The 12,275-nt window shown below is 39.6% G+C and overlaps 1 protein-coding gene across 1 annotated transcript; it reads left to right on the forward strand.

Moving 5' to 3' along the window:
* LOC110487382 (uncharacterized) lies at window positions 1-10,980 on the forward strand. The gene is made up of 2 exons (XM_021559313.3): window positions 1-2,120; window positions 8,669-10,980. The coding sequence occupies exons 1-2, from the start codon at window positions 1,706-1,708 to the stop codon at window positions 9,361-9,363; spliced, it is 1,110 nt and encodes a 369-aa protein (XP_021414988.3). The 5' UTR covers window positions 1-1,705; the 3' UTR covers window positions 9,364-10,980.
* The last annotated feature ends 1,295 nt before the right edge of the window (window positions 10,981-12,275 follow it).

Below are 12,275 nucleotides of genomic sequence, written 5' to 3' on the forward strand. Positions count from 1 at the left end.
GGGTAAAAAATTGTTGAATCCATTTTAGGATAAGGCTGTAACGTAACAAAATGTGGAAAAAGTGAAGGGGTCTGAAAACTTCCGAATGCACTGAATATATAGGGGCAGTACTTAGTGACATCACTTCATGAAACAGGAGGTACAAATATATAACATAGATTCACAATATCAAGTAAACTCCAGCCCAGCCACAATCCTAGAGGTTCACTGATGATCAACCTCCTCCTTCACATCTGACTCCTGATGATCAACCTCCTCCTTCACATCTGACTCCTGATGATCAACCTCCTCCTTCACATCTGACTCCTGATGATCAACCTCCTCCTTCACATCTGGCTCCAGTCATCAATTCAGAGCATCTTATTTTTGGGGGGAATCCCGATGGATGACCTCATCCAATAGGACGTCATCACCAAATCAAATAAAATGTATATATATAGCCCTTCGTACATCAGCTGATATCTCAAAGTGCTGTACAGAAACCCAGCCTAAAAAGATGTAGTTAATGGCGATGGAGGTGTGTTCTAGTGGGTCTGGGCAGGTGTGATGTAGTTAATGTTTCCATGATGTTGTTTGTATGTGTATATTTTGTATTGTTTATAAAATATAAAATCAAATATTAAAACATTTCCAATGCAAAGTAACACCTCACAGTTCTATTTTTGGAATTATTACATTAAACCAATCAGAATTTAGAAGAATGCCAAAGTCAGGTGTGATGTAAAATGGAGGACCAGCCTATTCCCTACGATGTCAACTACAACATAAATAACTTCAAATGTAGAACTTCATATTAAACCAATCGTTTCCACTCATGACTTGAGTAATTAAAGTAAACCACAGTTTTGTAAATACATAAGGCCATCTAACCAAATATCAAAAAATGTTAGCTATATGCACTTATCTTAGCCAGCCAGCTAACATTAGCTATATGCTGTTATCTTAGCCAGCCAGCTAACATTAGCTATATGCTGTTATCTTAGCCAGTCAGCTAACATTAGCTATATGCTGTTATCTTAGCCAGCCAGCTAACGCTTAGCCAGCCAGCTAACGTTAGCTTTATGAAGTTATCTTAGCCAGCCAGCTAACGTTAGCTATTTAGCCAACTACCTATTAGCCTAACCAGCATAGCCAATCAGCACGGTTATGGTCAGCGAGACCAACTACCGAAGACCAGTTAGAATCCAACTAACAGTAAGCCAAGTTGGAAAAAGTTACAAAACTCCCGTAGTCTAATTCACAGAAAACATGCTGAAAAGTAGTGATGGGGAAACAAAGCTTCCTGAAGCATTGGCTCTTTCCAGCCAATTGTGTAAAAAAAAAAAATAGGTTCATTACTCAAGACTTTGAGCGACACTGAATTTAGAACAGACACATTATAATAGATGAAGTCCCGCAAAGTAGCCTTTACGTCATCTATTAAACCACTGGCCGTGTTCGAGAGCATCAAATCCATGCTGCATTGTGGGTAAACTGTGAATGGCTGACAGATTTATAAATAACAACGAGTAGGTAGGTATTTATGACGCAAGCTGATTTGTAAATTAGTCAGTCAGCAGCCACCTGCACTGTCGGCTGCAATGTCGAACGAGCCCAATACCAAACCAATCAGGTGTTCGACGAAATGATTCTTCAGACGTCATTGATCACGTGCTGCTGATAAAGTGACACTGCTTTGAATTATACCGCTTAGCGACTTCAGTAAATGCCTCATAGCTCCAGTCTCAAACTTAACCCAATTCCTGTTGAAGAAGATAAGGTCTGCTGGATGGAGAAAGAAGCTCTCGTGAAAGAGGAGGAGGAAGAGGAGGCTGTTACAATACAAAAACAAGTAGAGGTCGAGGCTGTTACAGTGAAAGAAGAGGAAGATGTTTCAGTTAAAGAAGAGGAAGATGTTTCAGTTAAAGAAGAGGAAGACGCATTCAGAGTGAAAGAGGAGGCATACGACGTTTCAGTGAAAGAAGAGGAGGGGGAGATGACTGTCACATCGAAAAATGAAGAGGAGGAGGAAACTGGATATCTGGTCCCGGTTTCCCAAACGCATCTTAAGGCATCCAATAGTTCAAACGGTGAACTTAGCCATAATATGGTTTTGAGAAACCGTTCCCTGACTAACACTCGTAAGTACTGTCTTAAAACAGAAGCAAAAAAACTGCAATTGTTGAACTGATGTGTGGTGTTAAAGGGGAAATGTGCAATTGCTACATCCATATTTTTACTTTTATTTATTTATAGCCATTGATTCTTGAAGAATATAACACATGCCTCATGAGCTTAGTTCAACTGTTGTACCCCATCAGATCCCCAAATAAGCTTGTTTTACTCCAATGTTTAGAAACAATGTAACCCAACACGGTATAGCCTCAACATGGTTAACTATAATGTTGTTATCATGGATGTTCAGTCCTTGCATCAATAGGTTTGTCTATGAATTTGAGACTAGTTACATTTCTCCAGCCCCATCCATCATCTTATTACCAACACAGTGGTGGAATTACAGCTTTGTTATTGGTTGAACTGCAGATTGATTGTTGTGGCTTAGTTAATTAGGGCAACCTAGTTTTTAAACCGCAATAAAATGGCTGCCCAGAGTCCTGAGCTGTGTTAGAATACTCATACATATATAGTCTGCTTATTGGCCATAGTATGATATAGTTAGTATGCCAAAAGTTCCCGGATGTCGTACTAAATTTGCCAAAATACGAAGTATACACGCAGTACTTTAGGGCCCATAATGCAATTCTTCAGGAAATGGTTGTGGCTTCAACGGTTTCACATTTGAAGAAATTGGGGGAAAATATACAGCCGAAGTCCAACAAGAGAGCCGATACAAATTAACTGCTTTAAATAATTATGACAAATGTTGAGCAATGTAATAAAGTAATGACTTTTCAAATAAGTTACGTTACACGTTATGTTAGCTACACCATCCTTACAAAACGCATAGCATATCTTTACAGTAGAATGTCGGTATGTTAACTAACTAGCTACCTAACGTTAGTTGGCTACTTGTACATCAAACTTGCCAGTATACTAACTATATTCTAACTAACTACCCAATGTTTGTTGACTTGATTAGAGCGCAGAATAACTGATTAATTTAATAACGTTCAACACCCGTTGAATATGTCCAGGTGTCAGTAAACATCTGCAAAAACGCTCAAATTAAATTGTTGCCAGCAGCACAGTTAGTCACAAATGCTCTGGATAACATGAACACAGCCTATTCAGCGCTGCTAGGGAAAGTAAAATGGTAAGAGTGAGGTTCTCTCTCATGTGTCTAGCAAGCTATCCAACGTTAGCCAGTTAGCTTGGGTGCTTTACTGTCATTGTGAGGTCAGAACGCTTGGATCGACCCTACCCCTCAGCCTTATAGTATTAGTTTACAAACAGTGGCGTTATACGAGCTTATGTTTTGGTTTCTGATGGGGTAATACAGTTGAAACATTTGAGGCATTTATAAGTTATATTCTTCAAGAATCAATGGTTATATAGTAAATGGGTCTTTCTATAACTGCAAGTGTAAATTTCCTGTGGGGGTCAAATTGTTACAGCTGTTGAAAAGTCAAAAATCATAATATTCTGGCAATTATTTTCATGCCATTACATTAAAGGTGAAATATTGTCTTTTCTTAGCAAGGTGTTGCTCAAATAATGTTAGCTGCTAATGCTAATCTCTAGTTAGCGGGCTAGCTAGCTTGCTAAATGTATTAAGAGTCAGAGCAAATGTAGCTAGCTAATGCTGCCTGCTACCAGTGCTGGTGTAGGCCTAGATAAGCATGTTTGTGCAGCGGTATCTTATCAGAGAGGAGTTAGCGAAGTATGAATATGTTGGCCAGCTAGCCGGCTACGTGAAGTAAGCAAACAACATGTAATGCAACATCTAATTAGGGTCAACTGGAAACACTGACCAACACTTTGGTTGTTACCATGTCTTCTTCTCAGAGGTGTATAATCAGACTACACTCATCAGGTGTATTGCTGCCACCTACTGTATGGGGTTGTAAAAAAATAACAAAAAGCAAAAAAATTGGGATTAACAAATCATACTAATTACGTAAAATAAACACAAACCAACTTCACTACCCTGAATTTCAAACAAAAATGGTACTATTCAGATCCCTACACAGGTTCAGGAACCTGGGAGGGGGAACGTCTTCATTCAGTACTCCCTGTAACATTTTGTCTGAAGTCCTGGAGATCCAGAAATCTATTTGCAGCCTTCACAATGATGTCTAGCTTTTTATATGTTTTATTAGTTAATTATTAATGCAATTTATGACTGCTGCAGTGAGGGAAATGCAATTTTGTTCTAGAAACTCCTCCAAGCTAATATGGAAATTCTAGTTTTGGATTAAGGTTACTAATAATTTATTAATGCAATTTATCACTTGCTCTATAAACACAACAAAGTCCACCTTGTTCACTATTAGTGTGTTGGTAACCTTCAACTGCATTGCAGACTGTGGGACATGAACTACCTTCTCAACTCCTTCAGCTATTTTCACTGCCTCCACATAGGACACCTGCTGGATGGGCCTGATCATCCTAGCTACTGTGACAGCCTTCATCCGTACAGGGAACTCGGGAACGTGATTCCCATCACAATTACAACATGCTTCATGTGACTATGAACACACAGAAACGTGAAAACCCGAAACAGTCCCGTGTGGCACAAACACTGACACAGGAAACAATCACCCACAAAATACCCAAAGAACATGGCTGCCTAAATATGGTTCCCAATCAGAGACAATGATAAACACCTGCCTCTGATTGAGAACCAATCCAGGCAACCATAGACTTATATAAACACCTAAAATGAACACAACCCCATAAATCTACAAAAAAACCCTAGACAGTACAAACACCCTAGATGAGACAAAAACCAACTTGGTGGTGATCTAACATAATCATATGTTGTGTTTTCGCTGTAAAGCGTTTTTTAAATCGGACATGATGGGTAGATTAACAAGATGTTTATCTTTCATTTGCTGTATTGGACTTGTCAATGTGTGAAAGTTACATATTTCTGAATTTCACACGCTGCCTTTTCAGCGGAATGTTGTCGGTGTTCCGCTAGCGGAACCCCTGCCCCAGAAAGCTTTCTCCTTTTGCGCTGTTGACACACAATCGGTATCATACCGCTCCTGGCCACTCGAACCGATTCCACTTTACCCAATTCATCCTTCACCATCTTTGAGACCATTAACAGGTCACCCACAAAAACATCCTTGCTGATGATTCCCACTCCGATCCTAAACTGCTGTTCATTACCAACTTTAGCCCTTTTCACTCCACTGTTCTTCACCATCGTCCACTCAGTCTCAACAACTGTCCAGAGTCACTGTTCTTCACCATCGTCCATGCAGTCTCAACAACTGTACTAACGCCAAGGAAATTCCACAATGCTTCCTCCATTGCTCCTCCAGTCTTCCCTGGACTCCCTCGCTCTTTGCTGTGAGAGTTTGTGTTTTCAAAGTAGCATCTATATTGTTGTCATTCCATCTATATTCTTCTCATTCCAGCACATCTGTTCCTTCACCAACTTGTTATCCCTTTCGTCTGCACTACTTGCTGTCATTTCCCTTCCTGATTTTCCTCTCTTGGATGTCTCCACAACGCTCCTACTCTGTCAGTAATTCCTCCCTGGTTTATTAATTGGTAGTCAAACCACAATATATTCAAGGTGCTGCACATTCTATTCCAAATCTAGAATTAGAATCGTCATTATGTTCCATGATTTCAACAGTTCACCAGTTAACTATGCCTATAATGTGGACACCAAGGATGTGGATAACAAGGAACTTGAAGCTTTCAAATGCTCCACTACAACCCCTTCGATGAGAATGGGGGCGTGCTCAGTGTTTAGTCCCAGGGTCCTCAGCTTAGTGATGAGCTTTGAGGGTACTATGGTGTTGAACGCTGAGCTGTAGTCGATGAATAGGATTCTCACATGGGTGTTCCTTTTGTCCAGGTGGGAAAGGGCAGTGTGGAGTGCGATAGAGATTGCATCATCTGTGGATCTGTTGGGGCGGTATGCAAATTGGAGTGGGTCTAGGGTTTCTGGGATAATGGTGTTGATGTGAGCCACGACCAGCCTTTCAAAGCACTTCATGGCCTTAGACGTGAATGCTACGGGTTGGTAGTCATTTAGGCAGGTTACCTTAGTCCCTGTGCCCAAAAACACTATGGTGGTCTGCTTGAAACATCTTGGTATTACAGACTCCGACAGGGGATGAAAATGTCAGTGAAGACCCTTGCCAGTTGGTCAGCGCATGCTTGGAGTACATGTCCTGGTAATCCGTTTGGCCCTGTGGCTTTGTGAATGTTAACCTGTTTTAAAGGTCTTGCTCACATCGGCAGCGGAGAGCGTGATCACAAAGTCGTCCAGAAAAGCTGATGCTGTCATGCATGTTTCAGTGTTACTTTCCTCGAAGCGAGCATAGAAGTAATTTAGCTTGTCTTGTAGGCTCGTGTCACTGGGCAGCTATCGGCTGTGCTTCTCTTTGTTGTCTGTAATAGTTTGCAAGCCCTGCCTCATCTGACGAGGGTCGGCGCCAGTGTTCAAGGGGTATATCAATCGCCCCGGGGTAGCAGTAATACGTTGAGAGATTGTCCGCAAAGTGTTACTCCTCGCATAGGTGGCTCATTATTGGGATTCATTGCTGATTCCTACCTGTAGCTCACTATTAAGTGTCTAGTGATACAGGTTAAGGGCCCTGTTGGAGGTTGGTAGTTGAGTCGAGGGAACAAGCAGGGTTGGATACGGCCATGTTATTATACCACACAGTCTCTGTGGTTCATTTGAACCCTGTTCCTGGGAATTTGATTTGACTACAAATCGTCCCAGTCTGTTACCACAGAAGGGATCCGTTTGTCCCATTTCCAGCAAGGTTACGAGAAGCTTTGTCATTTCCAGAGTCAGTTTATTTTGGTACTGTCCATATGTAGCTTGTTTTTGGTCACAGAATGTCTGAATAAGTGCAACATTTTACCTGGAGCTAACTATGCAGAGCGTAGCGCATGTCCAATGACTTTAGCTTCCCTCCAGGCCTGAGGACACACGCTCTCTACTAGGCTTAAATTAAAGATCTGGAAAATGGGAGTGGCAATATCGTCCGCTATTATCCTCCGTAATTTTCCATCTAGATTGTCAGACCCCGGTGGCTTGACATTGTTGATAGACAACAATATTTTTTTCACCTCTTCCACACTGACTTTACGGAATTCTAAATTACAATGCTTGTCTTTCAATTGGTCAGATATACTTGGATGTGTAGTGTCAGCATTTGTTGCTGGTATGTCATGCCTAAGTTTGCTAATCTTGCCAATGAAAAAATCATAAAAGTAGTGGGCTTTGATGAATGAGCCATCTGAGTCAGTTAATGATGAAGCAGAGTTTGTCTTTTTTCCCAAAATTGTCATTTATCTTCTTTTTATTCAGTTTAGTCACATGCTTTCTCAATTTGCAGGATGTTTGCCAATCAGTTATTTTTCCCTCATCCTTCTCAACCATACCATTTTTCAACTCTTCATCAATCCATTGGAATTTATCAGTTTTTACAGTCATTTTCTTAATGGGTGCATGCTCATTAGTAACTAGAATAAGCAATTTCATAAATGCGTGCAGCGTTTGGTTGCTCCTCATTACACACCACAGAGCAGCAAATATTCTTTCATCATCAACCATAGGAATCCCCCGTTTTATTAAATAATTGAGATGCACAAATGACTCGAGGGAACCAGAGATCAAGATAGCCTAACCATAAGAAAAAAACTCTTCCTTAGCATTCTCCTCACGCTAATGCTGGCCTTCGTAAATTCTGACATTATGCTCCTGAAGTTTCCAGTAATAGGCTACAACGGCAGTCTGCAACGTTTTCCATTTGTAGTGCAAATTTATCTGACCATTTCTACTGATCTGCTGCCAGTTATGATTTTCATATTCACATTTTACTGGAACAATTTCATTTAATTTATAATAGTAATTATAATAGTCTTTGTATCTCATATTCATTATCTGTGATTAATCTATATTCAATATAAATCGAAAAAATTATCCAAATCTAAATAACTTTTATTGCCATTGCCAACTATGTAAAAAATAGCCTACATAAAGCCAACAAATAAAAACATCTAGAAAATATCCAGATAAAAATAAATCACTTTGGCTGCTTATGGCCTGTCTACATTAGTTGATACACTGTTTCAAGTTCTATCACCTGTCGGTCCGAGACTTGATAGTAGGAAACTCCTCCATGCTGATGCGGAAACTGCTAGTTATACCAATACCATAGACCTACTGTAGGACCTAACAACATAGACCTACTGTAGGACCCATAACTTCACCTAACAAAAACATAGACCTACAGAAAGGTGCCTATATTGGAGACCAAAAGTTGTCTGGCACAGCTGCTTAGGATTTCAACAACTTTAAAAATGTATTTCTAGCATACAATTGTCGATATTGCTACTAATGTGAAAACAAGACAAAATATGACTGTTGTTCACTTGACTGTCTTAAGACAAATGTCAAATAATTAACATTCATTACAGACGTCATTGTTTGTACAACATCATGGCTACGCTGTTGGCATCACCTTTTTACAGTGGATTTTTGCTGTTGTGGGCCTTAAACCATCTGTCTGACTTTTTGCTCACACAGGAGAGAGACGTGACTATCCTGGATCCTCTGGGGGGCCTCAACAACATGATGATGACGAGGCAGAGCAGAGTCTCTCCACGTCGAAACACCAGCAGAGACCCACAGGGAAGAAATCTCATTGCTGCTCTGACTGTGGGAAAGGTTGCAAATCTTCATCAGAACTTAAAATACACCAGAGAACACACACCGGGGAGAAACCTTATAGCTGCTCTAACTGCGGGAAGAGTTTCGTAAGATCAGATACCCTAAAAATACACATGAGAATTCACACAGGAGAGAAACCTTATAGCTGCTCTAACTGCAGGAATAGTTTCTTAAGATCAGATTTACTAAAAATACACATGAGAATTCACACCGGAGAGAAACCAAATATCTGTGATCAATGTGGGAAGAATTTTACTACATCAAGCCATCTGGTTGTACACCAGAGATCACACACAGGAGAGAAGCCTTATAGCTGTGATCAATGTGGGAAGAGTTTTCCAACATCTGGCCAGCTGACTTCACACCAGAGAACACACACAGGAGAGAAACCTTATTTTTGTAATCAATGTAGGAAGAGTTTTACTACATCTAGCCAGCTGGCTTCACACCAGAGAACACACACAGGAGAGAAACCGCATAGCTGTGATCAATGTGACAAGAGATACTCTGATAAAAGATGTCTGATCAAACATCAGAAAATACATACATGAAGAAGTTGTTTCATGATATCAATGAAATGTCACAACGTAGAATGTTTTAACATTGTAGTAGGAATATTTTAATGATGTTACAATGTAGAATGTTTTAACATTGTAGTAGGAGTATTTTAATGATGTCACAATGTAGAATGTTTTAACATTGTAGTAGGAGTATTTTAATGATGTTCTACCTTATCGTTTGCCCTGTTCAATTGATTGCAGCATGATATGGATATTAGCCTCAGGGGAAAATCCAGGCTCTGAATTGAAAGAACATTATTTAACAAAAAATGAATAACAAAAAAAGAGCTGTGTTACACTTACTGTGTTACACAAAATGCAGGACTTCAAAATGTAGCTAGCTGTTTTCTACAAGTTTATAAAGCTGCTTGTTTAAAAAAATACATGTAATATGATAATTGTTGCAGATGTTTGTGTATATACACACATGAAAGCAGTATAATAAATTGGTCTATAATCAATTTTATTAACAATCTGACATCACTCCAGTATTTCTTGACAACATTCAAGTGCTAATTGTTTTTATTCCACTACTGAAGAAGCATGACTCAAATCACCTCATATTTCAAACATCCAGCCTGACAAAATATACGTTTTATTATTCCATGCCTCAATATTAAGTGAAGTATTACCAATACAAATTAACAAAGGGGTGTACATTTGGTTTTGATTTTCATATTTACAATTAGTAATCATAATTATTTTTGCAACCAGCTGACCATTTTTGGGTACAATTATATTGACAATGTTGCCCTGCTTTTAGAATATCAGGATTCATTCTCAGATGTGCCAAACCAAATGTATGACATTGGGGACTGGGCCCGTTCCAACAACATGCCTATCGAGTGAACCCTGAAAAGAGAGAGAAGTTAGGTGGAAAGTTACTACGGATATTGCAGGAGTTGGTTGCTGATTGTCTCAAGGGTGGGCAGTCAGCAAGTTCTGCGTTTAGCCAGTGCTTTGCCAGGGATCACAATTTATTTTGACTGTATGTATTTTTTGTTCATATTATTTAGAAATATGTGTTTTTTCACTATGTTTATATTGTAAAAGCATTGTAGTTGATTATGTGAAATGGAAGTTGTTTTCTGTTGGGTGTGAACAAACTTGTCCAACAAAAATATAGGATATATTTGTTGTCTTAAGGGGGAAGGTGTTACAGGCTTTGATTTTTCCATTTATGTTTTGAGGTTGGACTTTAGCTCGTTAGTCTACAATCATCAATGTTACTACTAATGTGAAAACAAGGCAAATATGACTATTCTTGCTCATTATAAGATAATTGCCAAATAATTGTAACATTTATTACAGACATCAATTGTTGTACAACATCATGGTTACTCTCTTGGCCTCACCTTTCTTTTACAGTGGTTTTCCGCTGTTGTGGGCCTTTAATCATCTGACTTTGTTGTTCACACAGGAGAGAGACGGGACTATTGTGGATCCTCTGGGGAGCCTCAACAACCTCATGATGCTGAAGAGGCTGAGAAGAGCCTCTCCAGATCAAAACACCTGCAGAGATCCACAGGGAAGAGAACTCGCTGCTGCTCTGACTGTGGGAAGAGATTCACCTCATCAGGCATTAAAATTAATCAGAGAACACACACAGGAGAGAAATCTTCAAGCTGTGGTCAATGTGGGAAGAGTTTTACTACATCTAGCGGTCTGACAGTACACCAGAGAACACACACAGGAGAGAAATCTTATAGCTGTGATCAATGTGGGAGGAGTTTTACTACATCTAGCGGTCTGACAGTACACCAGAGGACACACACTGGAGAGAAATCTTATAGCTGTGACCAGAGAACCTGATAAAAGATCTCTGATCAAATATTAGAAAATACATACATGGAGTTGTTTCATGATTTCAATGAATGTCACAATTTAGAATGTTTTAACATTGTAGTAGGAGTATTTGAATGATTTCACAATGTAGAAGCCTAAACGTTTTCCCCCTTATGAATTGATTTCAACATGATATGGATATTAGCCCCAGGTGAAAATTGCAGGCTCTGAAATGGAAGAGTACTACTAAACCAAAGAAGATTTCAAATCAAATGTATTTATATACCCCTTCTTACATCAGCTGATATCTCAAAGTGCTGTACAGAACCCCATCCTAAAACCCCAAACAGTTGTTACTTTGGTCCCAGCTCTCTGCAGGTCGTTCACTAGGTCCCCCTGTGTGGTTCTCGGGTTTTTGCTCACCGTTCTTGTGATCATTTTGACCCCACGGGGTGAGATCTTGCGTGGAGCCCTAGATCGAGGTAGATTATCAGTGGTCTTGTATGTCTTCCATTTCCTAATAATTGCTCCCACAGTTGATTTCTTCAAACCAAGCTGCTTACCTATTTCAGATTCAGTCTTCCCAGCCTGGTGCAGGTCTAGAATTTTGTTTCTGGTGTCCTTTGACAGCTCTTTGGTCTTGGCCATAGTGAAGTTTGGAGTGTGACTGTTTGGGGTTGTGGACAGGTGTCTTTTATACTGATAACAAGTTCAAACAGGTGCTGTTAATACAGGTAACAAGTGGAGGACAGAAGAGCCTCTTAAATAAGAAGTTGCAGGTCTGTGAGAGCCAGAAATTTTGCCTGTTTGTATGTGACCAAATACTTATTTTCCACCATAATTTGCAAATAAATTCATTAAAAATCCTACAATGTGATTTTCTGGATTTTTTATTTCTCATTTTGTCTGTCATAGTTGAAGTGTACCTATGATGGAAATTACAGGCCTCTCTCATCTTTTTAAGTGGGAGAACTTTTGGTGGCTGTCTGAATACTTTTTTGCCCCACTGTATGCCATTGGATGAGGTAATGTTTTTGGTTCTAAGTGGTACCAAGAACGAGATAAGAGCTTTGGTTTAGGAGACCAAACTGAACGATAATTTATAGCTAATGCTATAA

Source organism: Oncorhynchus mykiss, chromosome 13, assembly GCF_057628025.1.
Source record: "Oncorhynchus mykiss isolate SJ-2025 chromosome 13, ASM5762802v1, whole genome shotgun sequence".
In the NCBI taxonomy this organism is placed as follows: Eukaryota; Metazoa; Chordata; class Actinopteri; order Salmoniformes; family Salmonidae; genus Oncorhynchus; species Oncorhynchus mykiss.